Here is a 27,542-nt window from a genome sequence, read left to right as displayed (position 1 = left end):
CCGCTGTCACAAAGCGGTCCCACTGATCGTACTTTGGAGTTACGCTACACAGCACCCTGCAGCCACATAAGCCCGGTCGAGTCTTACGGCACACCCCTGGCCGGATCTGAGAGTTGGTTGTTCGTATATAATGGAAACAAACTGCCCCATGTGTAAGAGACATGCACCCTGAGTCCTCTCATGAGAAATAACGTTTCCTGAAGTCTCGGTCGGGCTCGTTGTATATTGAACTATTGGCTCCTGACTGTGTGAATCTTACAGCGATGAAGGGCCCTCGTCCGCTTGGCGTCGTAATAAAGCTCGGTGAGTAAGCCCCTTAAAAATCACATGGAGTTGTGAGATTGATATTTTTCGCCAGGGACTAGTTCTATCGTAGACGAAAAGACCCATGAGCCTCTCCTCTCGATCCTGACGTCGATAGTAGAGACGGCTGTCAAGTTGAGGAAAGATGGGCACAAGGTCATAATAGTTTCCTCCGGAGCCATCGGGGTAGGGCTCCGGAGGATGGACGTTGAGAAGCGGCCCAAGCATCTGTCAAAACTGCAGGTAAGACTCGTTGTCCGAGTCTTTTCCAAAGATGTGTAACTTACAAGTCTGGCAGGCCCTGGCAGCCATTGGCCAATGCCGCTTGTTGAGTCTCTGGGACAGCTTGTTCAATCACCTGCGGCAGCCCATTGCCCAGATTCTCCTGACAAGAAGTGATATCGCCGACGTAAGTATATGCTGTTGACAGAACAAAGATGTGTGTTTTCAGTGGCTGACAAGCTGGCCCCAGAGATCAAGGTATCTCAACGCTCAGAGAACCATCAACGAGTTGTTAGAGATGGGCGTGATCCCCATCGTCAACGAGAACGACACGCTGGCCGTGTCGGAAATCAAGTTTGGCGACAATGACACCCTCTCGGCCATCACTGCCGCCATGGTCCACGCCGACCTCCTCTTCCTCATGACCGATGTCGACTGCCTGTATGACAAGAACCCGCGCACAAATCCCGACGCACAACCGATCGAAGTGGTGGAAGACATCGGATCACTCGTAGCAGATGGTATCACGTTTCCGCCCTTACCATTCTCCCTATTTCAACTGTTACTAACCACCATACAGTCTCAACTGCCGGCTCCTCCTTGGGGACTGGGGGCATGTCTACAAAGATCGTTGCCGCCCGCCTGGCGACCTCGGCCGGCGTGACAACCGTCATCACACGGTCCTCAAGTCCAGGCAACATAGTTAAGATCGTGCAGCACATCCAAGCCAGCCGCTCACCACCTTCCCCGGCGACCAAGGCTAACCAGCCAGCCGAATCATCCACCGACAACCAGCAGCAGCAGCAAAATACCGAAGCCCTTGTCCACGCCACGGTGGACGCTGCTACCACCACCACCACCACCACCAACAACCACTCCAAAATCCCGCTCCACACACGCTTCCTCCCCTCCCCACACCCCGTCCGCGACCGGTACTTTTGGATCCTGCACGGCCTCCGTCCGCACGGGACCATCTACATCGACCAGGGGGCGTACAAAGCACTAATCGGGAAAGCCGGGCTGCTGCCGGTCGGGGTGGTTGACGTGGAAGGGGTGTTTGCGCAGCAGGAGGCGGTGCGGCTGTGCGTAGTCGACAGGAAAAAGAACAGCCACAACAACAACAACAACAACAACAACGGGACAGTGTCAACAACAACAGCGGACGACAGCGGAAGCGGTAAATCATGGGAAGGCGTCGCACACGAGGTGGGCAGGGCGCTGACCAACTACTCCAGCGCCGAGATTGCGCGGATCAAGGGACACCAGAGCACCGAGATTGAGAAGCTGCTGGGGTATGCTGATAGTGAGTATGTCGCGCAGAGGGAGAGTATTAGTTTTTTTGCGGGGTCGGCGAGGGGGAGTAGGCCGGCTACGCCGGTTACTGTTAGGGAGGTGCTGGATGTGAGGGGGTTGGGGGGGTATGAAGGGGAAGGGGCGGTTTTGTGAGGGGCGGAGGGGTTTCGTGCTGGGAGATTTGCGGGAGAAGACATTGCTTTGAATACGTGATAGATATGCCGGCGTTAGCGGGAAGGCAAGATAAAAAGGATTTCGCTTCGTTGGGGGGTATCGTCTGTACTGCACCGCCAGGGTTTGAAGATGGAGAATCGTTTCATTATGCCTCTTGATGAACACCCTCTTGAACGCCAAAACGCCTACCCAATCCCTTCATAACTTTTCCCTATGCTTTCACCTCTCTTGCCCCTTATTACCCAGCAAAAAGCGTGTCCTCATCGCGCAGATACTCCCCGCAATCTGCTTGCCGGAAGCACACGATCCCTGTAGGATCCAGGCGTCGCGCTTCAGCCGTACTCCTTGCCGTCTGGCACATATCATTGTCAGCCACGATGTACTCTCGCCTATCAACCAAGCTTGGGGACCGGCCAGACACCACTTACAACGCCAAACCCAAGGGGAATATCCGCCATGCTGTAGACCACACAGCCCGAGTGCTCAGGACAGTCCTCCGACCAGCGCCCAACATGCGCTTTCACCACTATTATACCACCGTCAGTCCACGACCCCCCTTTACTTTTGTCCATGACTATTAACATCCGCCCAAGGGAAACGCACCATTGGAGCCATAAAGAAAGGGCTGCGCGCCGTTATCCTTGACCCAGATCTTGTGCCGCGCGCCCTGCGCGAGGATGGGCAGGGCCGTGATGTGCAGGCGGAACTTGCCCGTCTTGGTCATCTTGCCCAGGCACGTGCCCAGGCTGAGCAGGGCGTCGCGGCTGATGCTGGTGGCCAGGTTGGCGATGGACAGCTTGACGTAGTAGACGCGCGAGTGGTTCAGCCGGAACACGTAGCGGTCGCCGTCCTCGAGCGGCGCGATCAGGCTTTTCAGGTCCGACATGTAGTTGGCCAGCTTTTACAGCAAGGGGGTGTCAGCTCTGTAGTCTCGCCTGTCCGGTTGTTGAGGAAGGACAGGAGAATGACAAGGGGGGAGGACAGGTAGATACCTTACCTTGTCCAACACGGTCTTCATTTCTTGATCTGTTAGGGCGCGCATCTTGAAGGGTTCAATCGGTGGCCGTGATTAGGTACTTTGGTTTGGTTCCAAGGCTCTGTCAACCCGAGATGCATTCGACGATGGCTTATCGGGAGCTTGTTCAGAAAAAAGTTATCGAGCTTCAATTGGACCCCACATCTGCCGATAAGATCAGATCATGTATTTCATACGGTTATTTACACAGCATCTAGGTACACTTCTGTAAGGTACTGTACAATACAACAAGTCGATCACCTTCAGGTTGTGATGAGGCTTGTTGTGAAGTTTCGTCGAAATCCGCAAAGATCCCGATCCATCACCGCGAGATGGGCAGCAAGATTGGCTGTTAATGCGTTCTCAAACTTGGAACGAGGATGTCAAATTAAGATTATACTACACATTTCGCGCGTCACGAAGCACCTTTGTAAGCAAGTTTGCGGCATCTCGCTGGCATCAAATCAAACTAGGCCCGCTGGCCAAATGGTAAGGCGCCAGATTTCGGCAGTGAAGCCTCTCTGGAGATTGTGCGTTCGAGCCGCACGTGGGTCGAAGTTTCATTTTTGAGCGTGGATCTTACTTTTTATTGCATACCTCCACTGTCCTGGCCTCGAAACTCGAAAGTCAGGGACAGGGCTGTCAACTTTGCCTCTCTATGAGCGATCAGCCGGATCCCTCACTGCATGGTCGCCATCAAGCTTTCCAGCTCTGAGCTGCTTCCCATCGCGTTGCACCGCGCGTAGCTAGATGCCTGGCAGTCTGGCGAATCAATGCCCTCCATGGCTTCAGGTCGTTCGAATGGAACCAAACTTTGAAAGGTGCCAAGTTACAGTGTCCAAGTTACAAGTTACATCCGCTCAACGCCCCGTCGTCGCCAAGAACCTGGAAGTTTCGGGGCACATTGCTGTGGTGGACCGGGCCTTCCTTTTTGGGCCCAAGGTAAGGTCCCGTCTTTCCGTGCTCACAGGCTACGTGGGTTCTGATGAACTTTGTTGCTCCTGACGCCTGCTCCTCCGCATCGCGTGGTTGCCTTTTTGAAGCTTGTATTCCGCAAACCTGCTCACTGCTTCCCCACGCACAAAAGACTGCGCGATCACCAAATTTGACAGTTTGACAATCACCCGGCTTGCGGTTGGCTAGCCTTGCTTCGGCCGCGGACCCGGATTTGGGAAATCTCGGAGGCGATATGCCGTTGAACCACGTTTACGGAATGGACTCGGCACGGCGGGAGGCTAAACCCAGGAACCTGGGGCGCATTTGACACCCCCCTGTCTCCATCGCCCTGCAATTACCGGGACTTCTATCCGCGACGTCCAGCTGCCAGAACCGGGTTGCCAACTTGCCTTACCATCATGACCTTTGCACGTCTCCCGGCGGATGTAGAGCACATTGCTACGCTGTCCTGGTTGGGGAATCCCAGATCTGGCATCTCTTCCCCCTTTTACCCCCTGTCCGCCTCTAGTAAGCTAACCTCTTTGTCAGCGAGGCCAAGGTGCCAGGTCGCGCTCAAGGGAGAGTTCATGCCTTGCATCCCATGTCCATCTCGGATAGTTAGATCGGTAGAGTTACATTCTCCCGCACCGGCGGGTAAGGTTGCCGCGTTTCCACGTAGCGGAGGACCGGAGGTTGTTTTGCTGGTCACAATCCCTATTTCGCTTCCTCCGTTATTTTGTAAGCTTAGCGAACGGCAAGCATCAGCCATGGGATTTAATAGACGAGGCACGTCCTTGGCTTCGCCGACTCTTTCTCCCTGTTGGCGTGCGGTTTCCAGGTGCTGTTGTATTTGCGCGTCAACATGAGGACCTCCTCTCGCTTTCTCGGAGCCCTCGCGGCGGCGGCCTCGTGTAAGTGCAGATCATAACCAACAGGCCGCCTCTCCATCACTAACCTGTACGGATTGTTGTAGTCGCCCCGTCCGTCCTAGGGCAAAACAATGCGCCTGTGACCTTTACCGACCCCCAAACCGGCATCATCTTCAATAGCTGGGGTATTCCCGCAGACTCGCCACAAACTCAGGGGGGCTTTACCTTTGGTATGGCCCTGCCGTCCAATGCCCTCTCCACAGATGCCACCGAGTTCATCGGATATCTGGTACGTTATTCTTGGACCAGAGTACCTGTTCAGATTGAGGATGCTAATTATCTTTTAGCAATGTGCCGCCGGCTCGGCCGGTTGGTGCGGAGTCTCCCTGGGAGGACCGATGACCAATTCACTTCTCATTACCGCATGGCCGAATAAGGACACCGTTTACACCTCTCTGCGGTACGCTACCGGTTACTCCATGCCGGACCTTTACACCGGAGACGCCAAGATCACTCAGGTCCGGTCAAACATCAACGCCACGCATTTCACCCTGATCTTCAGGTGCACAAACTGCTTGAGGTGGAATCAGGGTGGTCAAGAAGGCGGAGCTTCTACAACCGGCGGCGCATTAGTTCTCGGCTGGGTGCAGGCATTGCCGTCACCCGGCAACCCGACCTGCCCGGATCAAATCACCCTGGAGCAGCACAACAACGGCATGGGCATCTGGGGCGCCGTCCTCGATTCGAATGCCGCTAACCCGTCTTACACGGCTTGGGCTGCCCAGGCCACCAAGACGGTTACTGGCGACTGTGGCGGCCCGACCCAGACGGGTGTTGTTGGCGTGCCTGTGCCGACGGGCACCTCGTTCGACTACATCGTTGTCGGCGGTGGCGCCGGTGGCATTCCCATTGCCGACAAGTTGAGTGAGTCCGGAAAGCGCGTGCTGCTCATTGAGAAGGGGTTCGCCTCGACGGCCGAGCACGGCGGCGTTCTCGGCCCAGAGTGGCTGTCGGGCAAGGATCTCACCCGGTTCGACGTGCCCGGTCTGTGCAACCAGATCTGGGTCGACTCAAACGGCATCTCTTGCACCGACACGGATCAGATGGCCGGCTGCGTTCTCGGAGGCGGTACCGCCGTGAACGCCGGCCTGTGGTTCAAGGTGAGACTGACACACCCGGGCAACCTAGCACCAAATGGAAAAGTTGCTGACTCGGCTAGCCTTATTCTTTGGACTGGGACTACCTGTTCCCCAGCGGCTGGAAGTACAGAGACGTCCAGGCGGCCATCAACAGAGTGTTCTCGCGCATCCCGGGCACCGACGCCCCGTCTATGGACGGAAAACGCTACTATCAACAGGGCTTTGACGTTCTTACCAGGGCCCTACGTGGCGGTGGCTGGAGCGAGGTAACCGCCAACAACGCCCCGGACCGCAAGAACCGCACCTTCTCTCGTGCGCCCTTCATGTTCTCCGGCGGTGAACGTGGCGGCCCTCTGGCGACCTACCTCACCAGCGCCAAGAAGCGCAGCAACTTCAATCTCTGGCTGAACACGACGGTCAAGCGTGTCATCCGCGAAGGCGGCCACATCACTGGCGTCGAGGTTGAGGCGTTCAGGACCGGCGGATACCAGGGCATCGTGAATGTCACTGCCATCTCTGGCCGTGTGGTTCTTTCTGCCGGTACCTTTGGCAGCGCCAAGATCTTGCTTAGGAGCGGTATTGGGCCGAAGGACCAGCTCGAGGTTGTCAAGGCATCAACCATTGACGGGCCGACCATGATTAGCAACTCGTCGTGGATCCCGCTGCCGGTTGGATACAACTTGGATGATCATCTCAACGTGGGTTTGCCAATTCAGACGTTACTTGAGACAACGGATAACTGACACGCGCCAGACTGACACGGTCATCACTCACCCCAACGTCACCTTTTACGATTTCTATGCGGCTTGGTCGACACCCATCGAGTCGGATAAGAACAGCTATCTGAGTATGTCAACCCTTCATTCTGAATCAACAGTCTCTTAAGCTAACCTCCGAAACAGACAGCCGCAGCGGCATTCTCGCCCAGGCCGCGCCCAACATTGGACCCATGTTTGTCCCCCCCACCCTCATCCTTCCAATCGCCACTAACCACCTTTTCTGTAGGTTCTGGGAAGAAATCAAGGGTGCCGACGGCATCGTCCGTCAACTCCAATGGACTGCCCGCGTAGAAGGCAGTTTCGACACACCAAACGGCCGTACGTCTCCCTCATTCCCCCCTGCACAAACCAACTAACAACCCCCCTAAAATCCAGACGCAATGACAATGTCGCAATACCTCGGCCGCGGCGCAACCTCCCGCGGCCGCATGACCATCACACCCTCCCTCTCCACCGTAGTCTCCGACGTGCCCTACCTCAAAGACGCCAACGACAAGGAGGCCGTCATCGCGGGGATCGTCTCCCTGCAAACCGCCCTGTCCAAGGGTCTCCCGGACATCAAGTTCACCTACCCCAACTCTTCCATCTCCGCCCGGGACTACGTCAACGGCATGGTGGTCTCCCCCTCCAACCGGCGCTCCAACCACTGGATGGGCACCAACAAGCTCGGCACCGACGACGGGCGGTACGGGTCCGGCACTTCCGTCGTGGATCTCAACACCAAGGTGTACGGTACTGATAACCTGTTTGTCGTCGACGCGAGTATCTTCCCCGGTGTGCCCACTACCAACCCGAGCAGTTATATTGTGACGGCGGCCGAGCATGCGGCGACCAAGATTCTGGCGCTCGCGGCCCCGAAGCCCATTGCCAAGTATGGACAGTGTGGAGGAAGGCAGTGGACGGGCGCCTTCTTGTGCGTTGCCGGGACCAAGTGCACGGTGCAGAATGAGTGGTACTCGCAGTGTTTGTAGAGCTAGACCACTACCGGTACTCGTCCGACATGCGGACTCATTTTCGGAGGATGGGGGTTTCTGCTTGATTTGTTTCTCTTCTTGTGAATAGTTCACTTTTGCTACCGTACATATGACAAAACATTTCCAGGTCTGGAAAACGGTCCTCAACCTGGTGTAAGAGAACACTGTCTTTGCTTGCCCTCTTGATTCCTCCAGCCCCAAACCGTTGCAGACGCCATCCTATCCTCGGAATTTCTTGAAGATGGCATGCCAGGGCCGGATAATTCTCCATACAGAGTGATGACATTGAGACAAGTATGGTGGAGCAATGCTAGTCTGGCATTGCGCCTGTCCACATCAGAGTATATTCGTCGCCCTTCCCACATCAACCAACACTGTCAGCCATATAAACCCAACTCTTGCAGTTGGCGTCCAGAATATGGCTCCAGCCATGCAGTATCCCGCTCGCTAAAGGCCGCACAAACACTCAAAATTCGCCCAGAGACCGTGGGTCAAACTGGCACGTGTGCTCAAAGACCACGGAATCAAGCCAAAAGGCAGGGCCTTCGCGGCACTTTGGAGTGCGGTGAACTGCCTCAAAGCGTACCTTCTCGGTAAAATTGAGGCCATCCTCCAGCATCTTGCGGACCCAAACCAAATCGTCATCGTACCCCTTCTGCTCCTCCTCAAGCTTCTTGTTCCCCTCGGCTATGTGCTTGTGTTTGACAAGGTAGTTGACATAGATCCGAAAGTACTTTCGCTCGTGACTCTTGGGGCTCTTGTAGATGGGGTTATCGTCAGCGTCAATAAAGTCGTAGCCGGAATGCGACGAGAAGCGATCTGACACCGTCGTCAAAATCATGTCCATCAGCGAGAAGCCGATCTTTTTGCGCCTGTGTTCGTGGTGAACAAAGACATGGAGTTTCGCAGTAGCCCTGCTGCTTCCCGTACCACTTCCTGTGAGTCCGAGCTCCCATACCGACAGGAACGCAAAGCCCAAGATTTCACCGCTCTTCTGGCCGTGGCGGTCAGAGTCATCACGGGTAATTTGGCGGTAGGGCGAATGCAAGATGTTTCCCCCTTTCAACCGCAGGTCTCTAGCCGAGCCTCGGACAGCTACAATAAACGGAAATCCCAATTCCTCAGTAGTGTTGAGAATTTTCTCAAAGTCCTCAGCTGATAGAAAGTGGAAGTCGAGTGTCTGAAAACCAAACTGCATCTCTTGGTTGTAGATCAGGTGCACCCCCTCCATATCAGACTTCTTAGCCGGGCGAAGAAAGCAGGGAATCCGTGGTACGTAGTGCATGTACTCGGGCTGCTCGAGCTTTGGTGTGTCAACTGTCACAAACCAACTCGGGTGAACGAGCATTGGGTCTTGCTGAAGCTCCGGCCTAGAATCTTCCTCCTGGTGGGTTTGTGACTGCGGACGGGAGTTGGAACGCAGATTGCGACGCAGATCCATTCGCCGGCGCATCATAAGTGCTGAGGTCCAGTTCTGCCGGCGCCAGTCCAGCTCGGGATCGAGCTTCGATTCGTTGGCCATGGTATAAGGGTAGTCGACGGGCGGTAGGAAGACGCCTGTATCGGTGTCGATGTCACAATTCCAATGGTCATGCCTACCCCAATGGTCATGAAATGAAGAGGCTTCGGGGAAGCGGGGATGACCCTTCGACCACATGGAAACGAAGGGTACGAAGTAATTCGGGCGAGCCAAAGCTGCGTCATCGTCCTGGTGCCAGTTATGCCACTTGCCGTCTGACATGAAGAACTTGTGTTCCAGCGCAATGGCATTCCGGATGTCTTTCTCGGGCTTAGCCACTGTGTTGCTCAAAGCTGGATTTTGGGTACCAGCATCGCTGCCATGGAATGTGATGACCGATGAAGGAGGACTCCGTGGCGGTGATCCCCGATAGTACCTATCTGGGCGCGGCGTCTTTCGGGCAACGAGATCCGGCGCATAACGGTCCAATTTGCTCGGTTTGGGCACAGGCGCCATGGCCATCTTTGGGCGAACCATGTTTGGATTCAAGGCGTGAGAATGACTTGGATATTCTCTAGAAGCCTGGAAAGTAGTAGCGGCAGGACGCGATGCGAGATCAACCGATCTGCCCACAGAAAGACCTTTATTTCGATCTTCTGCTTGGTCCTCGGCGAGGTCTGGCTTCCAGCCAACCTCTGACTCACGGGTTTCTGCTGGACGCCAGGCGTTTGCATTCACCGTCTCTTTCTGGCGAGAATCAGGGTGGCTTGAAGAATCAGCGAGGCGTTGCGTGATCCTCAGGGCCTGAAGATATTTGGAACGGGCTTCCAATTCGCCGTCGGGTAGCTGCTGTTCTGGCTGGGGGGTTGGGGATTGGTTGGAACACCCGTTCTGGTTTGTGATTATGTATCCAGATTCACCAGCGCCGTCAATTGGTTGATTGTACTTCTGGTAGTGACTCGGTACTCTCTGGGCAGCTCGGGGAGTCGACTTGTTTTCCCAGGCAGTCCCGGCCAAGCCGGCGGCGGCGAGAAACTCGGCCGCAAGCTCTGGGGAATCCAGATGGTGTCCACCAACCGTGGCCCAGCTCTGACCGTGACTGAGGACACTGCTGGTCGCCTCGGCTTTGTTAGGCATGGAAATGGCTGACAAGACTAGGAAGACAGAATGTGAGCGCAGCACACGAACCACATACACCTACCGTCTACTCACCGCCAACGAACCTAGCAACCTTGTAACTCTCTGATACTTGTTGCATGTTAGCCGCTGCTGGTCGGGCCAGGAACAAACATCGGAACCAAACAGTGATAAAATAGAGGGAGATGATTGAACAGCGATCAAATGGAGGGAGATATTCGAGAGCAACAACCAGGACAGTAAAGAAAAGCCGCCCCCGACTTACCTTAGTCGCACAGGGAAGGGACCAGGTAGGAAGAGGATATCCGAGAGAAAAACAAAACTTGCGCTACTGAATCGTCGTAGCCTGATGGAAAATCGAGACTCGAGTTTTCAGAATATCGATTTCCTGAGGTGAACAGAAATAAAGAAAGGTTGCAGTCGATAATGACACGAAAAGAGGAGGAAGGAGCGCCCCAAATCTCCAGGTTTGTTTGTGGAAGACAGTACGAATGAGGCTTCCACCAGTGCGAGGAGCTAAGTAGCCAACGCCCTAACTACCCTGTGGTCGAATAGGGTCCGGAAGAGGCTTTCGATTCGAAGAATGCGCAGCACACTGGATGCTCTCATTTGGCCGAGTTCGACATTTCGACTCCCTTTTACAGCATACTGGTAGCCCAACCTCTTGCGCAGCCTCTAAAATGCCCCTGATCCACGTCTGCTCTCTGCCCAAGAGAGGCCTTATCAGTGACAGGCCCATAGCTTTCAACCCCTCGTCTCTTGAAGATGATGCATCTTTGCCAATTCGGGGCGAAACCTGCTAAAAGGAGTGAGGTATAGAAACATGTTTCTCTATCTAGGGTTTGCAATGGAACTCTAACGTGGACATTCAGGATGGTGATGTTGAGGGTTGTCACGTGGCATCAAAGATCAGTCAAACGCTCCTACAGCCTGATTGGTCCCAACCAACCTGCTGCCTTGCCAGCCATTCTACAGCCATCCCCGTCTACACTGCACCGTCTCTACGTTCCATGTTATCGACCTACCGCAGTCACGAGAACCCTGCTGTCTTGTAGATACCTATCTGACCGCCTCATTCGTCCAAATAGCCGTGGCAATCAACTAGTTGCATCCAGTCATCCCAGAAGCCACAGCAAACATGCTTTCGATCCTGAGGAAGGCGAGACTCAAGGACATGGAGCTTCGGATCCTGATGCTGTATGCGACTATCAATATCCAACTTCAATAAGTTGATGTAACACTCATCAAAACGCAGCGGCCTTGACAATGCGGGCAAGACCACAATCGTGAAAAAGATAATGGGGGAGGACGTCAATACAGTCAGCCCCACCCTTGGCTTCATTATCAAGACGATCGACTACGATGGGTGTGTCCAATCCTCATGCCACTCTCTGCAAGACCTGGCGCTGACAGGGTTTTCAGGTATAAACTGAACATTTGTGAGACGGGCAATGTTCGCCTGCCCTTCGCTTCCTAGGCTTACTAGGCACTCAGGGGACGTCGGGGGTCAGAAGACGCTGCGCTCATACTGGCGCAATTATTTTGAGAAAACGGATGCCCTGATCTGGGTCGTCGATGCCACCGACTGGCTACGCATCGACGACTGCCGAGAAGAACTGCATGGCCTTCTCCAGGAAGAGGTGCGTATCGGCATTACCATATACACAACACCTGCTGCTGGCAGCTGACAACGCTTTCCAGAGACTTTCGGGGGCAAGTTTGCTCGTGTTTGCAAATAAGACCGATGTTCAGGGATGCATGACAGGCGGTGAAATGCGCAAGGTTGGATAACAGCGATGTCCATGCCTCTAGGAAAGAGCTAATGACGTTTCTCGATCCCAGGCCCTACAACTTGACGAGATTCGGACGCATCGCTGGCACATTCTGCGGTGCAGTGCTATAACGGGCGAAAACCTCAAGGAAGGATTAGCTTGGGTTGTAGAAGACGCCAAAGCCCGCCTCTTTCTCTATTGATCTGAGACCGGCTGCTCGATGCGGCTATTTTCCTTGCGACGTCATTGGGGATCCCACCCGGACAGTCAAGTAACGGCCGAAACAAGGTCTGGTTGCTAGGGCAATTGGATCTGAGTAAACAAAAGAAGTGGGACTCGTCGATTGCACCGCCTTGCTCTCAAGACCCTAGCCTTGAACAGACAGTGCGATGAGAAAACATATTCAGACTATTAGGAGTTGCATGTTCATGAAGAGGATGCCTAGTTACTTAACCACGGTACGGAAATATCCTGAAACAGTGGGATTTTCTCGGGTTGCATCACGATCAGAGTGCCGGTGGGAGGAGTCACAGCGCCGGGAGAGCAGCACAGGGCTGTGTGACAGGGTGCGGCGGGCCTATCAGATCAGCGAATCGGTCGGGTTGGCAGCGGCCCGGAGCTAACAAACCACCCTGGCTCGCCTGGCCAAGCCCTGTGGATGCCGCGTGCCGGGGGTTCGTTGGGGCTCCCGTCCAGGACTTCTCCTGTCAGCTGGAGCTGCCCCTCCGGAACGGAATGCTTGGATTGCAGTGTTTAATTACAAACTCCAAAAGCTCAACTTCGATTTTGGATTCTGAATATTCGCACCAGCCCACCGAGATTGCCAATAACAGTCTGTGCCGCGTGCTCTATCCAGATTTAGTTCATGTCATGCCTAAGACGGCGTCTCAGAAACAGCCATGTCTGACGAAGTTTCCGATTTTCTGCGGTCTGTCGAGTTGCTGAAGGAACGACGGGAGGAAGAAGATGAAGCGCGCTCGCGTGAACTCGAGGAGAAGATTCTGCAGGAAAAGAAAGAACGCCAGGCTCGACGAGCAGGTACGCCAATCGTGATCCATTTCGACCCTCCATGGGCTGTGTTCTGTGTTCTGTACTGCACCTACCCATCCGTCGACTCGTCGAATCGGCACGCGCACCATGCGGAACCGCGCGGTGTGGCATTAGAAGTCTCACAAACCGGTCACCAGCCGCACGGGTCCGGACCAGCCCGCGAAATATCTGATATCCGTTTTTGTTGGCATTGCTTTCCAAGTCACGTTTGACATGAAGGATCTGACTCTATTTCCGTGTTCTTACAGAGCGTGCACGATCAATTTCACCTCAGAAATCATCACCTGCAAACACTCCGTCCCCTGCGCCCCATCGCATCGGCCTCCCTCTGGCTTCAGACGACGTAAGCCTGCCATCGCCTGGCTTTGAGCGCACCGGAAGCCCCCGGCCACGCGCCGTGCCTGCTTCGGAAGTCATGGAGACCCCAGCCGACTACTCGAGCTCCTCGACCAAGGAAACCGAGTCCCGGTCCGACTCGGATACCAAACGAAGTAGCACGACAATGACATCGCCCTCCATTGGCATGCCGTCGGCTCGGTCCACTCTGTCGTGGCAGAGACGCCCGACATCGCAGGCCTCCGAGAGACCCCGAAGTCGAACCTTGACTATGGTAGCTGCCGAGAATGCTGCTCGCAATTCTGCTAGCCCCGCCGAGCCAGAACAAGCAGCAGAGCAAACCTTGTCGCGCGACCAGATCGCTCAGTCTCTGTCCGGCAAAGACCCCTCCTGGTTTCGCCAAACCCCTGATCCGGGACGGGGCTCGGCAGCCTTTAGGAAGAATCAAGTCGAGGATGAGGACACGGTGGATATGTCTTCGAAGCGTGTGCAGCTTCCCGGCATGTCGCGCGAGCCGTCAATAGAACCCTCCAAAGACAGCTCGTCTACTCGGCCGCAGACTCCTACAAACATTCCTAGCACGCTAGGGTCACCTCTGCCTGTCGTCGCCTCCCAACGTCTTGAACCCCCTACCGGAGATAGCATAGGAGCCGAGGATGCCACTTCTATCAGCCGGCAGTTCGTAGCCTCGCCCAGCGGCCGGACATCGCCGATCAGACCATCCTCGCCCACGAAAGGCATGGGTGGATTTGTCCAAAGTGCCATGATGAAACGGTCAGATAGCGTCAAGCGATGGAGCGTCAATTCCCCAGGAGGCCTACACCGCGCAGATTCTACGCAGAACGCGCAACGCAGTTCTCCTCCAAAAGCTGGTGCTCGCCCGGCGAGTATGCTGATGGACTCCTCAAATACAGCCGCGCCCAGACCGACCTCAAGTCAGGGCGACGAGAAGGGTATTCTTGACGCCGACGGTGAGCAGGTTGCTGCTAGATCAGCGACACCAATATCGTCAAAAACGAAGGGCGAAGATGAGAAGATAACACCGCCGTCAAGCCCTTCCAAGACGATGGATCCCCGGAGGTGGAGCCCTAACAAGAACTCTAGCTGGCTCGACGCAGCTTTGAACAAGCCGGAATCGCCCAAGGCAAAGCCAACCCCGACTGCACCGAACCAGCCGGCATGGATGGTCGAGCTGAACAAGGCAAAGGCCCAGAAAACTGGCAGCACAACTGTGGATCTTGGCCGCACCGCATCCCTTCCTACCAAGAAGCCTGAGATTAGAACCGGCGGGCTTATGAGGACCACGCCAATGGGTGTCAATCTCAAGCCTTCTGCACTGAGCGGTCTCCCGGTTGTGCCTCCTGTCTCGACGGCCGATAAACCCCCTGTTGGTGGATTCCGAGGCACACTGCGAAGAGCTTCGCCGACAACCGAGAGCCCAGAGGTTGAAGGCAGTGGAGACTCCGCGGTCAAGCCCAAGCCAGAAACTCCTCCCAAGAAAGACTTCCGAGCCAATCTCAAATCTCGACCCCCGGCCCTCGAAGCTAAGTCGGAGCCGACTGATGAGTTGAAGAGCGTTTTCGGGTCCCTACGACGGACCAAGACGCAGAACTATGTGGCTCCGGACGAGCACAAGGAGAATATTCTACGGGGTAAGGCGGCTCTGAATCTAACAGGCGGTCCTAAGAAGACCGAGCGCAAAGATGAGTTCAAAGAGGCTATCCTGAAGAAAAAGGAAGAGTTCAAGAAAGCCCAGCAGGAAGGCTGGGCCATCTCGAGGGAGCCCAGCAGTGCCAATGACAAGGCTATCCCTGAGGGCATCGCAAAGAGGTTGGAGTTGCAGCGAACAGGAACGTTGCCCAAGAAAAGTCCAACCACATCTGACTTTGCATTGCCAAGTCCCAGCCTAAGGGAATCGAATCGGTCCAGCACTGTGTCTTCGATTTCAAAGCGGGATGTGCCTGATGTGGGTTCAAATTCAGGCGGAGAGCCTTCGCCTGAATTGACCAAAGAACCGGCCGTCCGTTCTGTTGCCCCGGTCACTCTGCAAAAACAGACAGATGCCTCCAGCAAGATTCCAAGTAGAGTTGGCGGAAGCTTGGCAGACCGTTTCAACCCTGCATTGGCTGGCCTCATAGCAAGGGGCCCTCCACCAGCGCTGGAGCCGTCCAGGGGCTCTGGATCGTCTAATACTGCCGGATCAACAGCAGACACGGGAGAGCCAGCGAAACCCGGTCCCCAGTTGACTCACTTGACAAAGAACCGGGCACGTGGTCCTAGGAGGAACGCTCCAACTTCTATCGCGAAACCAGCGGAAAAAGTTGTGGAAACCTTTGCCGAGCCCGCGGGGCAGGCGGTGTCAGAGGTTGTGAATAAGCCGATTACTTCTCCCAAGCCGGAGAAGTTCACCTTCACCCCGAAGCTGGAACAGCCGAGCGCTTTCTCGAAACAGGAGAAGCCTGTGACCTCCCCCAAACCGGAAAAGTTTTCAACGTCAAAGCCTGAGAGCGTCCCACCAATGGATTCTAGGAAGCCTACACTGCAGGAGGACAAGCCAAACACTCCCAGCAATGTCATCTCCCTGGTCGACTCCTCCAAGAACAACTCGAAGGAAGAACCAAAATCATTGGGCCAGCCCATCGCGCTGGTCAGCCCCAACACTGTCAAGACTCGGCCACGTTCACCGACCAAAGTCCAAGAGCAGATAGCAGCCATCGCCGCACTGAGCCAGCAGACACCGAAGCCTGCTGAACAAACTAGTGAGATTCCTTCGCAGCCCTCTTCTCCTAAGAAGCTCGATATAAAGAGAATATCAAAGTTTATGGACGAGCAGACGCAGTCCAGTCCTAAGCCGGAGTCTGTGAAATCACGACCCTCTTCGCCGGTCAAGAACCAATTTCCCGTAGATGCGAATTCCCGGTTTGAAAACCAGCGGGGAAGCAGAGATTTTGAGCTGAAGACTACACTCCCAGCTAGAAGCGGTGCTGGACGTTCTGTGGGCGCTGGCTTAGAATCGATACAGCCAGCTGGAACACCGAATCCCAAAGTTGGCGAGGCGTTGGAGGCCGAGAAGCCACCACAAGTACCCCTCAAGGGGTCCAGGCCGCTTCCGTCGCCCGAGAAGCCACCACAGCTACCCTTCAAGGAGTCCAGGCCGCTTCCGTCGCCCGCAGTCGCTACGCCTACCCGGATACCCTCTCCGATCCGGTCACCAGGCAAGCAGTCCTCGGAGGTGTCAGCGCTTCTCCACGACTTCTTTGGTCCTGAGCGTCCCGAGCGGAAGTATACCGCCGACGCGGCTGAAATCCTTATGAGGCGCCCAGTTTCAACAGCCACGATTCAAACCCAGCGCGCCCAGCTACTGCAGCTCTCTGCCGAAGGCAAGAAGATCCCCGTGCCGACTCACCACGAGAGGGTCTTGTTCGAGCGCGAGATGTACCTCTGCCTGCACACATTCATCGACCCTGCCGGGAAGAGGGTGAACAAGGTGTACTTCTGGGCGGGCGATGAGGTGCCCGAGTCGGCCGCAGAGGATGCTTACCTCTTTGCCGCGCGAGAGGCTAGAGCATTCGGCGGCAAACTGGTAAAGCTGTCGCAGGGCAAGGAACCATCCGAATTCCTGCAGGCCCTCGGCGGTATCGTCATTGTCCGCCGTGGCTCAAGCAACAAGTATGACTCGCTCGCGCCAAACATGCTCTGCGGTCGGCGCTACCTGGGCCAGATCGCCTTTGACGAGGTCGACTTCTCTCCTATGAGCCTCTGCTCGGGGTTTCCGTATCTCATCACCCAGCAAGGGAAATGCTACCTCTGGAAGGGCAAGGGCAGCGACGTGGAGGAGCTGTCGTGCGCCCGGCTCGTCGGGATGGACCTTGCCTTGATGGGCGAGCTGCTCGAGATAGAAGAGGGCAACGAGCCGGAGAACTTTTGGACCGACGTCTTTGGCGGCGGCTTGCGGTTCGGCTCGGCAGACCATTGGCGGTTGAAGCCCAACTATGACAAGTACTCCGGCCGGCTGTTCTGCGCCAGCGCGGATGACACGCAGCAGGTCAGTTTCCCCCATCCTCTATGTTTCCTCCCCTCTGCTCCTTGCGTGCAAAGTTCCTAACCACCCACCAAAATGACAGATAACCGAGATATCCCCCTTCAGCCAAGCCGACCTGCTCCCGTCAAACATTTACGTCCTCGACGCCTTCTTCGAGATGTACATCATCGTCGGCGCCCGCTCGCAGCACCAGTACGCCGCGTTTCGCAACGCGCTGGACTTTGCCCAGGAGTATGCCATCCTGGCGGCTGGCATGGAGGACCGCCCGTTTGTGCCCATCTCGACTGTTGTGCTGGAGGGCATCCCCCGCGACCTGAAGAGTGTGTTTAGGAAGTGGAGGGACGCGGCGAGCCCGACGGTTATGCACGTCAGTTCGCAGAACGCGAGCGGGAGTGGGAGTGGGAGTGGGAGTGGGAGTGGGAGTGGGAGTGGGAGTCCGTTGAAGAGGGGGAGGAGTTTGAGGGTTGTGCCGCTCACCCAGGCGTTGAATGCTTTGGCTCAGGAGTAGTTGTTGGGGTGGGTTATACTGTTGGGATGTCTGTTGGGTTGGGGTTTAATGAATGGCATCCATGGATATGGTGTGATGCGTGGTTCCTTGAGACGGAATTTTCTTGACCGTCATTCTCCTTTAGTATCAATCCTCTTTGTTCTGCATTGGGGTTTACCATCTAGATGGAGCGGGAGTTGTCGTCCAAGACGGCCGGGCCGGCGGATTTGCTGCATGTGAGGTTTGCTGACTGTAATAATTATCTGTATCTACTGTGCAGTTTTGTCTGTGGCAATGTCAATGTATATGTATTGATGGCGGTTCATTCAGCAATATGGGTCTACGGACTTTCAACAGTTGCCAAATAGCGCACCTGTCTTTGTAGTGTAAAACACAGCTCAACCTAACGCCTGGTATCATGGTATCATATGCCTCTGTTCCCACTTCCCAAACCATACGCCTTCCTAACGCCAGCTGCGAAACCCTATTCCACCCTTATTTCAGATAACCAAACCGACCGAATAATCAATGCTGCTGCTGCTGCTGCTGTTGCTGCCCGGTCCCTTGCCCACCACCACCACCTTCATCCCGCCCCATGCCTCCTGCCCCAACCTTCTTCTCCATGGGACCCCCCGTAGCCTCGACGACGCGGCGCGCGTCCTCGGCCAGCTCGGGCATGGCGGCGCTCATCTCGCGGGCTAGCACGTCGCGGAACTCGCCAAAGGCGTGCATCTTGCCGCGCGCCAGCTGGTTCATGCGCCGCACCAGCTCGACAAACTCGCGCGTGTAAATGTCCGGGTTCCGCCCGTTCTCGACATACTCGATTAGAGGTTCCGGGATGCCCGGGGTTTGGGAGGGTGGGAGCGTAGAGGCGGCGCGGTGGACTTGCAGGAGGGAGGCGTCGAGGGTTTGACTGCGTGTGTTTGTGTACATGGTAGTAAGTATGGGCCCAGATTGGAGGAAGGGCGTAGGAGAGGGAGAGAGGGATGTTACATACAGGTCTTGGGCGAGCGCTTCTCGTGAGGGCCGGCCGGCTGAGTCGTAGTTGGATACCTGGGCGAGAATCTGGAAGAGATCCTGGATCACGTTCTTGACGCTTTCTGCGAGTGACGTTAGGTGGGCCGGTTACCACAGGAGGGATTGAGAGCGACGCACCTTGAACGGTTTGCAGATCGGTGTTAACCGGCGCCATGGCGGGGGATGTTAAATGGTGTTTGATGTACCGTTATCGACTTGGAGGCCATTCAAAGACGTGAGGTTAATGTAAACTCAGCGAAGCTGGATTACTGTATGAGGATATGATTGGTTACCTATCAAAGGGTGGGGCTGCTGCTAACTACCTTACCGAGGGTCCGAGTTAAAAGCATTACTCTCCTGTTGTGATCTTGGGATTGGTGAACGGTATCCGGGTAATCTAGCAGTACATATTTTTGAACAGAGCCCCCATCTCTGTCTTTGAGATCTTGATCAGTTTTGACTGAATCTAATGCGTGGGTGAAGTCCATGTAAGTAGTGAGGATATTGTGGGTCGTCATTGAGCTTGGCCTTGGGTTTTTGGAACATTTGAGTTAGGGACCGCTACGGAGGCGCCGAGCTGACTTCTTCCGAAAACAACTTCACCCCACCACCCGACCGGACCCCTCTATCAACCGTCCGTATCGGCATATCCTTTACCCAGTACCAGTAACTGCCACGGGCCCAAGGCCTGCAAAGCATTGAAACAAATCGGGGCAATTGGAAGACTTGCGCCGTAACTGAAGCCTCCAATTGGAATCAGCACCAATAATGTTCAATAACCCGACTTGACGTAGTCCAAACCGCCAAGTTAGACCCCGAAAGCCCGACCACACCGTTACGGGTACATACATATCACCACCTTCAGACTGCCTATCTCAGTACCACAACCACCCTCGGCATCCGTCCCAAACTTAGATCCCAAAGAGCCCCGGCATTACAGCAGACAGAGCACAAGAAGGGAAAAAAAATGAACGACCCCAACGAAGCCTACCCCACCCCTCCCTCCGCCACACGCACGCACACGCAGGGGGGGTTCACCATCTCATCACGCAAGCTGCCGATCCTCAAAGCCGGGCCGATCGACGCCATGTCAGCGCGGATCGGGATCCCGATCCCCGAAATGATTTTCGGCGACAACCTGGTCAGCATATCCCACCCGCGCACGGGGTGGTCCATCTCGTTCAGCGCCGAGCCCGCGCTCGACACGGTCGACAAGACGGGCGCGTCGGGAATGCTGCGCGTGGCCTACGCCGGCGAGTGGAGCAGCTCGCGCGAGAAGGCTAGCGCCAGCGCGGGGATTAGTGAGGTTGTGAGGCCGTTTGACTGGAGTTATTCGTGTTCGTACCGGGGGGATGAGGTGAAGGGGGGGAATGGGGAGGGGTTGGTTGAGGTTGAGGGTTGGGGGCAGGGGCAACAGCGACAACAGCAAAGGGCGAAGAAGGAGGGTCAGCAGCAGGAGGGGGAGGTGAAAGAAGCCCCGGCGGGTGAGGGGATACCCCTGGAATTGCTAAAAAGGAGAGACCCCATCTTGTTCGCCGACGAGGTGGTCCTCTACGAGAGCGAGCTGGACGATAACGGGATTAGCGTGCTGAGCGTCAAGTTCAGGGTGATGGAGCAGCGCATGCTGGTGCTCTGCCGGCTGTTTATGCGGTTGGATAACGTGCTGGTGAGGGTGAGGGATACGAGGGTATATGTGGACTTTGAGAGGGAGTTGGTCATTAGGGAGTATACGGCGAGGGAGGACAAGTTTGATAATGTCAAGCGGGTAGGTGCTCTTTGGAATTCTTTTGAGGTGTCGCCCGAGGACTGCAGGCTCGCTGACGTGGTAACAGAATCTTTACATGAGCGGGCTCATGCCAGACGCAATCACTGTGGCGCTAAGAGACTCCAATCAGGTGGCCCACCTCTTGCCGGTGGTCGAGCACTCGCTCGAGAACGCTTGGCTAGCACAGAAGTCATAATACGGTATCATCTTCCGTGGCGCCGGCCTTTGGAAGGGCCCCCGTACCAGGCAAATCATAAGGCATGACGGATCATTATAACGATGACTTTCTTACCGATTATCGTAATCTCTGTTCAGCATAAGATACCAGGCAATGCCAACAAGCAAGCGCTTACCCAGTGCCGGGCCCCTCGAGCTAATGGAGAGAGGCTGTGGGATATCCATTCCCGAAATAGCAGCAAATCCGCAAATACGGCTTCCGAGCCAAGCTCCTCCGTCCTGCAAGCCAAGAATCGCCTTCATCAGTTCCCAGTCTCATCAACGTGCAAAAGGAGGTGAAGAACTCCTCGTGACTTCCTCAAACGACAACTCCCACTTGTCCACTTCCTTGAACTTCTTCACAGCTTGTTGGAGCTCCTCCCCCAAGCGTTCCTTCATCATCTGACTCGTCTCTTCTTCAGGCGTCTCCTCATCGAGAGCCTCCTCGACTCCACTATTGACGACAATCTCCTCCTCGACTTCCTCGTTTTCCTTATCATTTGACCCATATGTTCGTTTGTTGCGTCGGTTCGCGGCTTGGACATCCTTGTCCCTCCGATTAGGCGCTGATTTGCTCAGTGGCTGCTGCGCGGCTTTTCTCCTCCGCGCGGTCCGCGCCTCCACGTAGGAAACTTCATCGTCCACAGTAGTGGAGGCGTCGTAGCGATCGTCATCTGACCCCTCTGCGTCGAAGGGATCATTGCTGTCACTGTTGCGGTTGGACACTTTGTGTCGCCGACGTGGCAGAAGAGAAGTTAGATCCGCCGTGGTGAGTTTCTTTTGGGGCGCGGAAGCCTTTTTCTGTGCCTTGGCCTTGGTGCTTGCGCTCGTGTAGTTCGGTGAGTGAGTCAGCGACGGCGGAGAAGAAATATCCGATGCAGCATCGCCCGGCTCCGGTGTTGTCTGGGCTCTTGGTGGGGGTTTTCGGGTATAGGTGCGGTGAGCGAGTGTGTCGAGAGAAGGCCAAGCAACTGGACTGCTTCCTTCGGAGGAGCTGCTGCTGAGAGGAGGGGCCATATCTGGATCGTCTTCCCGGACCGGAGTGGAAGGAGGCTCCCGTTCTCGGGCACGACCGCGCCGGGGCGAAGTAACAGGTTCGTTATCAACCTCTATCGACTGATGAACATCGTCTGCCTCCGCATCCTCCGTCTCTAGGGCAGGTCTCTTCTCCCGGCCATCCTCGTGGCTCTCCAAGGATTTTCGCTTCTTTGAGGTTTGGACAGGCGACCCTTCTCCACTTGTGGCAAACGACGCGCGTGTCTGTCTCCTCGTCTTGTCTATGGGGGTTGATTCGCCGTCCGGTCCGGAATCGTCGCCATCTCCCAGGATACTGGCGTTCCGCGACGCCTGTGAAGTCTGTGACCGAGACCGCTGTCTGCGCCGTCCTGTCCCGAGAATGCTCGGCTCTCGCGCCCGCCGCTTGAACATTCCGAGATTGAGCCTTGTGCTAATACTTGGAGTGTTCTGTCCTCGGCTGCTCGGTCGAATTGGCGCATCATCCCTTCCAGCAATGCTCGACTGCCGTGGCCTGCGCTTGAACATGGCGATATTGAAGGAGGAGGTATCCGTCGAGCGGTACCCGGACCGCGTGTCTTCAACTGCATGTTCGCTATCATTCAGACTGTCGTCGAGATTCCCAAAAAGCTCGTCATCTAGATCCAGGCCTGACGCGTCAGTCAGTCGAGGTTTCCCGTCCCTCTCCGACTCTGGGCGACCGTGCGTGATCGCTGGGCTCTCTGCCTCATTCGGTCTTGATGTTGAGGTGAGATCGTCCAGTCTTTCCATTGCATTGTCCCGCCTGCGTCTAGAGTCCTCCAGGGCCTGTGCTTGCTCCGGGTTCGGGTTAAGCTGATATGAGGTGCGGGTCTGGGTTTGCGACGCGTTGGCATTTGCCTCCCCGGCGGCGCGCAGCCTCCTACGCTCCTTCTCACGGTCGCTGACGTCGTAGATATCACTGCTGGGTTCTTTGGGTAGCGCGACGGCGGACTGTGTCGCGGCCATTGGGGGCGTTGCAGAGGACTCGTGCGCATCGCTTGGGACAGCGGGGCGCGCCGGAGCGACCCGCGACCGCTTTGGCCGAGGACGGGGCATTGTGAAATAATAGATTGAGTTATCTACCGTAGATGGTGCCGCGTGGGTGTGCCAGCTAAACCAAGTCGTATCACTGCGATGCACAAAATGGGTGGTGAATCAAGAGGCCGCAATATGCAAGTGGGATGGTGGAAATCCAGACGCGTCTGGCGCGTCGATAATAACATCGTAACATTACGAAGTGCAAGGTCGATACTTACACTGCGCACGGGCCACTGTTTTCACTCCAGCACCATTCAGTAATTTCAGTTAGTGTATCGTACCTGGTAAGTTACAATACCAATTCCTTTCCACAGTGTAAGGGTATGGACCCTGCCAACTAGAACCCGTTGGAAATACAGCAGTGAGGCACGAACACTGGGCGAATTGCCCAGTGGTAATGGAATTCTTTGTGGTTGTCTTCAAGATTGAGTGATCAATTGTTGTTCAAAGTTATCCTAAATCTAAGGAGCTCTCTAGAGCCAATTTATCCTGGTGGGCGCGTAGGAGCAGTAATTTTCCGACGTCACAGGCCACTAAGTGGCCTGTGCCCAGGGGTGGTATTTCCAACAGAACCCTTCCAGCGGGCAGTGATGAGCACCTGCAGCTGCACATGCAATTACGTCACCTTACACTGACAAACAAACCACAACCTCACGGTCCTCACCTTCCTTCTCAAGCTTCCAACAAGCTCAAGCAGCATTCAAACTCCTGCTCTCACAATACAAGCTCTCTACCAATTCAGAGCCATTGTACCAATAATACCACCCTCAACCGACGAATAAAAATCCCAATGGCCTCCACAACATTCACCCTCGCCCGAACGACGCTCACCCGCAGCTCCCCGATCCTCCGCCGGGCAGCACTACCACTCAGCCTAGGCCTCGCCTCGGGCCTCATCGCGGTACACAGCCAGCGGCCGCTGCGATTCGACGCTCAGCCAGTCATGGCCGGGCAGTCCCGGGCTTTCTCGAGCCGGGGACAAGAAGAAAGTCCAAGGAGGCGTGACGGTCTCAACTCAAACACCGTCAGCCAGCTATCCGGGGGCAGTTTATCAGGTAACACCGCACAAACTGGAGTGGAGGGATATTGAGACAAGCTGAATGCTAAACAAGGGATTTGAACTCCAGGTTTCGTGGCTGGTGTTCTAGTAAGCGTATTCTCCAAAACGCTCGTCCTGCTGGCAGGCATCGCAATGGTACTCGTCCAGGTAAGTCCGCCTCAATACGGTTTACTATCCAATCTTCTCGATTTTGGGTTCTCAATGCACTCTGTAGCCCGCCACAAGCTACCGCTTTACCACCGAGCACTCTATGAAATTACTTCCCCCAATTAGACCCATCCCAAAATGACTTGATGCAAATGCTGACATCTCTCCCCCCTTTGCCCCCTTAAAACAGGTGGCCCAGAGAAACGGGATAGACCTGATCTCGCATTTCAAGCTCAAGCAGCGCCTCCAATCGTCTCGTATCCTGGCAGCGCTCAACCGGCATACCGCTTTCAGGCTCTCATTTGCCGTCGCCTTCACCCTTTCGGCCTTTATGTCCTTCTAAGCAACCACACATCATAGACCTTCGAGCATCAAATCACATGCACGTGGATGATCCCAACGCATCTTTATTTCAAAACGGCCTCGTTTCTCGTGCCAACCACTCGCGCGTCAGCGCATCGTCCTTGAAGTAGCCTTCCATCTTGGCGAGAATCTCTTGGTTGGACTTGTTCAGCCACTCCTTTTCCTCGGCGGTCAGGAGCGTCTCGTCGATCAGGTTGCGGCAGTACGGGACCATGGTGACGTGCTCGAAGCCGAGGAAGGGCTTGTCGCCAAAGGTGTGCTCCGTCTTGACCTCGCGCACGAGCGCCAGGTTCTCGATGCGGATCCCGTACGCCCCGTCCTCGTAGTAGCCCGGTTCGATGGACAGCACGTTGCCCGCCGCGAGGGCGACGTCGGCGTACTGCTTCCGAGTGCCGATGCCGATGGGTCCTTCGTGCACGTTCAGATACGATCCCACGCCGTGGCCCGTGCCGTGTCGGTAGTCAAGGCCTGTTTTCTGTTTGGAAGGAATGGTGAGCACTTGGGACGATAGAGATGGTTTCTGGGCTTTGACTTACCCAAAGGAATTGGCGGGCCAGGCAGTCTATTGCAAAGCCTGTCGTGCCCTTGGGAAAGACGGCCGTGTCTAGCGCGATGTTGCCCTTGAGGACTAGCGTGTATGCTCTCTTTTCCTCCCGCGTTGGGGTGCCAAAATGCAGGGTTCTGGTGGTATCCGTTGTGCCGTCGAGATACTGAGCGCCAGAATCGCATAGATAAATCTTGTTAGGGTCGATCACGGCGCAAGCTCCTCGTTCAGGCTTATAGTGAATAACAGCGGCACTGGCAGAGGTTAGTACGCGGTGCGTTTTGGTTGTTCAAGAGCAAGATACCCACTTTGGACCAGTGGACGAAATGGTGTCAAAGGATAGGCCAACGAAATCCTTCTGTTTCGACCGCAGCTCCTCCAGCTTATCGGCAGCAGCCACTTCATCCAGAATTGCCTTCTTATTGACAAGCTGGTCTTCGAGCCAGGCAAAGAACTCAATTAGTGCGGCGCCGTCCCTGATGTGGCAGTTCCTCATGCCGTCCAATTCTACGTCGTTCTTGATCGCCTTGGCGTCCCCAATCGGACTTCTGACCTCCTCCACAAACTTGTCGCCTCCAAGGGCCAACTTCAGCGCCCAGGATGCTTTATTAGAGATGAAGTACTTCTTGGGCTGCTCAGATGTCGCCCTGGCCTCGACATTGCTAGCGAGTGCCTTTGTATCCGCAAAGAGCTGGTCGTAGGGCTTGACGTCTACCTTGTTTTCGTCCAGGTAACTCCGACACTCTTCCGAGAGTTTGGAAGAATCCACATACAGCGTCGCAGAGTCCTGGGTCACAATCGCATATGAAAAGAACACGGGGTTGTAGTTGATGTCGCTGCCACGGAGGTTGAAGAGCCACGCAATCTCGTCCAGCATTGACAGGACAAACCCAGCCGCCTTCTTCTTCTCCAGCTCCTTGCGTAGCTCGCTAAGCTTCGTTGCCGTATCCTTCCCCGCGTACTTGATGGGCAGGAGTACAACGGGGTTGTTGGACCGGGCAGGTCTTGCGTCGCCCCAGACCAGATCGACCAGGTTTTCGCTGACGGCTTTTAGCCCGGCACCGCCGTTCTGCCTGACCGTCTCGTCCAGCTTCTCGGCCACCGAGCTCGAAATCAAGGCCGGGTCGACCCCGACGGTCTTGCCGCCTGAAGCTTCCTCGGCCGCCCAGTCCTGCCAGGTGGGGACATCTTGCATGCCCGTTTTGAGAAGGTGCCAGTTGCTGTCGAGCTGCTTGGCGGCCTGGTTGAAGTACCGCCCGTCCGTGGCGAGGGCCGCCTTGTCGTGCGTGACCACGGCGGTGCCAGCCGACCCCGTGAAGCCTGAGATGAAAGCACGGCGGGCGTCGCATGATGCTATGTACTCGGAGGCATGGCTGTCTTCAGATGGAACGACTATGGGGTTTGGTAAGCCATCTAGGGGGGCCAGATTCTAAAAGAGAAGGCGGAAATACCATAGACGTCAACTCCCCTGTCCTTCATCAGGGACCGCAGGGCGGCCAGCCGAGACGTAGTATCAACCGTCTCCATATCTTCGACAGATGGGGGACCGGCTTGGTTTTGAAATGCCCTCTTAGTTCGAAACACGGCAGGTGCGGAGCTGGCGTGAGAAACACGACCTGGGAAGCCCACTGAAGTCCGTAGGAACGAAAGAGCTGCAGGACTAGGTCGAGCCCATATATAGCGCATCGAGGCCTGGACCGAGACGCTAGATGAGACCCAAAGCAACGTGTGCCCGCACAGAGCCCAGACACAGCAAAAGAGGACCCGGGACGGCTACTGCAGCAAGAGTATATACGTGCAACTATCTCAGGATGAGCTTAATCGCAAAGGAGCGGGTATTCGAGGTTAAGGATGGTTGTGGTAGCGGGTAGGACCCCACCTTCAGCCCACCCCAGGCTGCAGCAAGCCGATCCCTCACTGCAAGTGCTCCGCAGCGGGGCGCTAGCTCTTATCAAATGGCAGCAATCTTGGCATCGCAGCATCGAACCTTAACCCTGACTACACACGACACCAGCTGCCGGGAAGTTGAAGGAACGCAGAGGCTCTACTTTGCTCGTTCTCACTTTATTGTCTTTCAGATCATGGTAGGAGGATTGAAAGTGCTATGTTAGAGAAGGCCAGCATTGAAACCCATTCAAAAGGACCCCCGAAATATGTGTTCTTTTTGTCCGAAAGCTCAACCTATCAACTCTATCCTGATACCCTCCGTTGGACCGCCCGTATCACTCCTCCATGCCGTCCTGCCCCATGACTGTTAATATTAGCCGTTCAGCTACCCATCTGCCTTCAACACTCATCCTCGGTCAGCATTCCGAGGGCAGACGGCAGCAGGGATTGTGGGTTACTAATGGACTCGAGGACTAGACGCAC

The 27,542-nt window shown here is 55.5% G+C and overlaps 11 protein-coding genes and 1 non-coding gene across 12 annotated transcripts; 7 read left to right on the top strand and 5 right to left on the bottom strand.

Annotated features, from left to right (window-relative positions):
- Nucleotides 1-263: 263 nt before the first annotated feature.
- Nucleotides 264-1,971, top strand: N656DRAFT_706427 (glutamate 5-kinase; the record flags this gene model as incomplete). Its single annotated transcript, XM_064811353.1, has 5 exons — nucleotides 264-303; nucleotides 359-546; nucleotides 602-712; nucleotides 776-1,046; nucleotides 1,106-1,971. 5 exons carry the CDS (start codon nucleotides 264-266, stop codon nucleotides 1,969-1,971), a joined length of 1,476 nt encoding a protein of 491 aa, XP_064671935.1.
- Nucleotides 1,972-1,979: 8 nt separating this feature from the next.
- Nucleotides 1,980-3,375, bottom strand: N656DRAFT_777563 (60S ribosome subunit biogenesis protein NIP7). Its single transcript, XM_064814844.1, has 4 exons — nucleotides 2,990-3,375; nucleotides 2,596-2,890; nucleotides 2,421-2,518; nucleotides 1,980-2,344 (listed from the first exon to the last, which is right to left on the bottom strand). Exons 1-4 carry the CDS (start codon nucleotides 3,032-3,034, stop codon nucleotides 2,231-2,233), a joined length of 552 nt encoding a protein of 183 aa, XP_064671934.1. The 5' UTR covers nucleotides 3,035-3,375; the 3' UTR covers nucleotides 1,980-2,230.
- A 104-nt stretch (nucleotides 3,376-3,479) lies between these two features.
- On the top strand, nucleotides 3,480-3,562 carry N656DRAFT_t49. The gene has a single exon. It is a non-coding gene; the product is annotated as a tRNA-Arg (tRNA).
- A 1,243-nt stretch (nucleotides 3,563-4,805) lies between these two features.
- Nucleotides 4,806-7,701, top strand: N656DRAFT_796839 (carbohydrate-binding module family 1 protein; the record flags this gene model as incomplete). The annotated part of the gene is made up of 8 exons (XM_064817570.1): nucleotides 4,806-4,854; nucleotides 4,917-5,101; nucleotides 5,160-5,972; nucleotides 6,032-6,649; nucleotides 6,705-6,798; nucleotides 6,854-6,902; nucleotides 6,957-7,048; nucleotides 7,106-7,701. The coding sequence occupies 8 exons, from the start codon at nucleotides 4,806-4,808 to the stop codon at nucleotides 7,699-7,701; spliced, it is 2,496 nt and encodes an 831-aa protein (XP_064671933.1).
- A 469-nt stretch (nucleotides 7,702-8,170) lies between these two features.
- Nucleotides 8,171-9,685, bottom strand: N656DRAFT_788562 (uncharacterized protein; the record flags this gene model as incomplete). The annotated part of the gene is made up of 1 exon (XM_064816701.1): nucleotides 8,171-9,685. One exon carries the CDS (start codon nucleotides 9,683-9,685, stop codon nucleotides 8,171-8,173), a length of 1,515 nt encoding a protein of 504 aa, XP_064671932.1.
- Nucleotides 9,686-11,254: 1,569 nt separating this feature from the next.
- N656DRAFT_587583 (ARF/SAR superfamily) lies at nucleotides 11,255-12,368 on the top strand. Its single transcript, XM_064810194.1, has 6 exons — nucleotides 11,255-11,497; nucleotides 11,556-11,666; nucleotides 11,723-11,739; nucleotides 11,795-11,940; nucleotides 12,002-12,082; nucleotides 12,143-12,368. The coding sequence occupies exons 1-6, from the start codon at nucleotides 11,439-11,441 to the stop codon at nucleotides 12,272-12,274; spliced, it is 546 nt and encodes a 181-aa protein (XP_064671931.1). The 5' UTR covers nucleotides 11,255-11,438; the 3' UTR covers nucleotides 12,275-12,368.
- A 465-nt stretch (nucleotides 12,369-12,833) lies between these two features.
- N656DRAFT_587717 (uncharacterized protein) lies at nucleotides 12,834-18,090 on the top strand. The gene is made up of 3 exons (XM_064810196.1): nucleotides 12,834-13,110; nucleotides 13,371-17,503; nucleotides 17,583-18,090. Exons 1-3 carry the CDS (start codon nucleotides 12,972-12,974, stop codon nucleotides 18,006-18,008), a joined length of 4,698 nt encoding a protein of 1,565 aa, XP_064671930.1. The 5' UTR covers nucleotides 12,834-12,971; the 3' UTR covers nucleotides 18,009-18,090.
- Nucleotides 18,091-18,433: 343 nt separating this feature from the next.
- On the bottom strand, nucleotides 18,434-19,629 carry N656DRAFT_587644 (mediator of RNA polymerase II transcription subunit 10). The gene is made up of 4 exons (XM_064810195.1): nucleotides 19,328-19,629; nucleotides 19,143-19,219; nucleotides 18,985-19,087; nucleotides 18,434-18,900 (listed from the first exon to the last, which is right to left on the bottom strand). The coding sequence occupies exons 2-4, from the start codon at nucleotides 19,177-19,179 to the stop codon at nucleotides 18,513-18,515; spliced, it is 528 nt and encodes a 175-aa protein (XP_064671929.1). The 5' UTR covers nucleotides 19,180-19,219; nucleotides 19,328-19,629; the 3' UTR covers nucleotides 18,434-18,512.
- A 342-nt stretch (nucleotides 19,630-19,971) lies between these two features.
- N656DRAFT_706184 (TIP41-domain-containing protein) lies at nucleotides 19,972-20,965 on the top strand (the record flags this gene model as incomplete). Its single annotated transcript, XM_064811334.1, has 3 exons — nucleotides 19,972-20,388; nucleotides 20,464-20,769; nucleotides 20,837-20,965. 3 exons carry the CDS (start codon nucleotides 19,972-19,974, stop codon nucleotides 20,963-20,965), a joined length of 852 nt encoding a protein of 283 aa, XP_064671928.1.
- Nucleotides 20,966-21,052: 87 nt separating this feature from the next.
- Nucleotides 21,053-23,202, bottom strand: N656DRAFT_777556 (uncharacterized protein). Its single transcript, XM_064814843.1, has one exon. It carries the CDS (start codon nucleotides 23,074-23,076, stop codon nucleotides 21,265-21,267), a length of 1,812 nt encoding a protein of 603 aa, XP_064671927.1. The 5' UTR covers nucleotides 23,077-23,202; the 3' UTR covers nucleotides 21,053-21,264.
- Nucleotides 23,203-23,691: 489 nt separating this feature from the next.
- On the top strand, nucleotides 23,692-24,608 carry N656DRAFT_843902 (uncharacterized protein; the record flags this gene model as incomplete). Its single annotated transcript, XM_064819112.1, has 3 exons — nucleotides 23,692-24,113; nucleotides 24,186-24,265; nucleotides 24,456-24,608. The coding sequence occupies exons 1-3, from the start codon at nucleotides 23,849-23,851 to the stop codon at nucleotides 24,606-24,608; spliced, it is 498 nt and encodes a 165-aa protein (XP_064671926.1). The 5' UTR covers nucleotides 23,692-23,848.
- On the bottom strand, nucleotides 24,188-27,076 carry N656DRAFT_777555 (putative Xaa-Pro aminopeptidase P). Its single transcript, XM_064814842.1, has 4 exons — nucleotides 26,624-27,076; nucleotides 25,481-26,564; nucleotides 25,165-25,426; nucleotides 24,188-25,103 (listed from the first exon to the last, which is right to left on the bottom strand). Exons 1-4 carry the CDS (start codon nucleotides 26,697-26,699, stop codon nucleotides 24,678-24,680), a joined length of 1,848 nt encoding a protein of 615 aa, XP_064671925.1. The 5' UTR covers nucleotides 26,700-27,076; the 3' UTR covers nucleotides 24,188-24,677.
- Nucleotides 27,077-27,542: the final 466 nt, after the last annotated feature.

This window comes from Canariomyces notabilis, assembly GCF_033297395.1.
Source record: "Canariomyces notabilis strain CBS 508.74 unplaced genomic scaffold N656scaffold_6, whole genome shotgun sequence".
Lineage (NCBI taxonomy): Eukaryota > Fungi > Ascomycota > Sordariomycetes > Sordariales > Chaetomiaceae > Canariomyces > Canariomyces notabilis.
This window is presented reverse-complemented; position numbering and strand designations above follow the sequence as displayed.

Coding starts and splice junctions, on each gene's coding strand:
- N656DRAFT_777563 (XM_064814844.1), bottom strand. CDS start 3,034: ATGCGCGCCCTAACAGATCAAGAAATGAAGACCGTGTTGGACAAG. Junction 2,891..2,989: donor TGAAGACCGTGTTGGACAAG/GTAAGGTATCTA, acceptor TTGCTGTAAAAG/CTGGCCAACTACATGTCGGA. Junction 2,519..2,595: donor CTTTCTTTATGGCTCCAATG/GTGCGTTTCCCT, acceptor GTGGTATAATAG/TGGTGAAAGCGCATGTTGGG.
- N656DRAFT_587583 (XM_064810194.1), top strand. CDS start 11,439: ATGCTTTCGATCCTGAGGAAGGCGAGACTCAAGGACATGGAGCTTCGG. Junction 11,941..12,001: donor ATGGCCTTCTCCAGGAAGAG/GTGCGTATCGGC, acceptor AACGCTTTCCAG/AGACTTTCGGGGGCAAGTTT. Junction 12,083..12,142: donor CAGGCGGTGAAATGCGCAAG/GTTGGATAACAG, acceptor TCTCGATCCCAG/GCCCTACAACTTGACGAGAT.
- N656DRAFT_587717 (XM_064810196.1), top strand. CDS start 12,972: ATGTCTGACGAAGTTTCCGATTTTCTGCGGTCTGTCGAGTTGCTGAAG. Junction 13,111..13,370: donor ACGCCAGGCTCGACGAGCAG/GTACGCCAATCG, acceptor GTGTTCTTACAG/AGCGTGCACGATCAATTTCA. Junction 17,504..17,582: donor GCGCGGATGACACGCAGCAG/GTCAGTTTCCCC, acceptor CCAAAATGACAG/ATAACCGAGATATCCCCCTT.
- N656DRAFT_587644 (XM_064810195.1), bottom strand. CDS start 19,179: ATGGCGCCGGTTAACACCGATCTGCAAACCGTTCAAG. Junction 19,088..19,142: donor CGATCTGCAAACCGTTCAAG/GTGCGTCGCTCT, acceptor CGTCACTCGCAG/AAAGCGTCAAGAACGTGATC. Junction 18,901..18,984: donor GAAGCGCTCGCCCAAGACCT/GTATGTAACATC, acceptor AAACACACGCAG/TCAAACCCTCGACGCCTCCC.
- N656DRAFT_777556 (XM_064814843.1), bottom strand. CDS start 23,076: ATGCCCCGTCCTCGGCCAAAGCGGTCGCGGGTCGCTCCGGCGCGCCCC.
- N656DRAFT_777555 (XM_064814842.1), bottom strand. CDS start 26,699: ATGGAGACGGTTGATACTACGTCTCGGCTGGCCGCCCTGCGGTCCCTG. Junction 25,427..25,480: donor ATTTCGTCCACTGGTCCAAA/GTGGGTATCTTG, acceptor AACCTCTGCCAG/TGCCGCTGTTATTCACTATA. Junction 25,104..25,164: donor TGGCCCGCCAATTCCTTTGG/GTAAGTCAAAGC, acceptor CCTTCCAAACAG/AAAACAGGCCTTGACTACCG.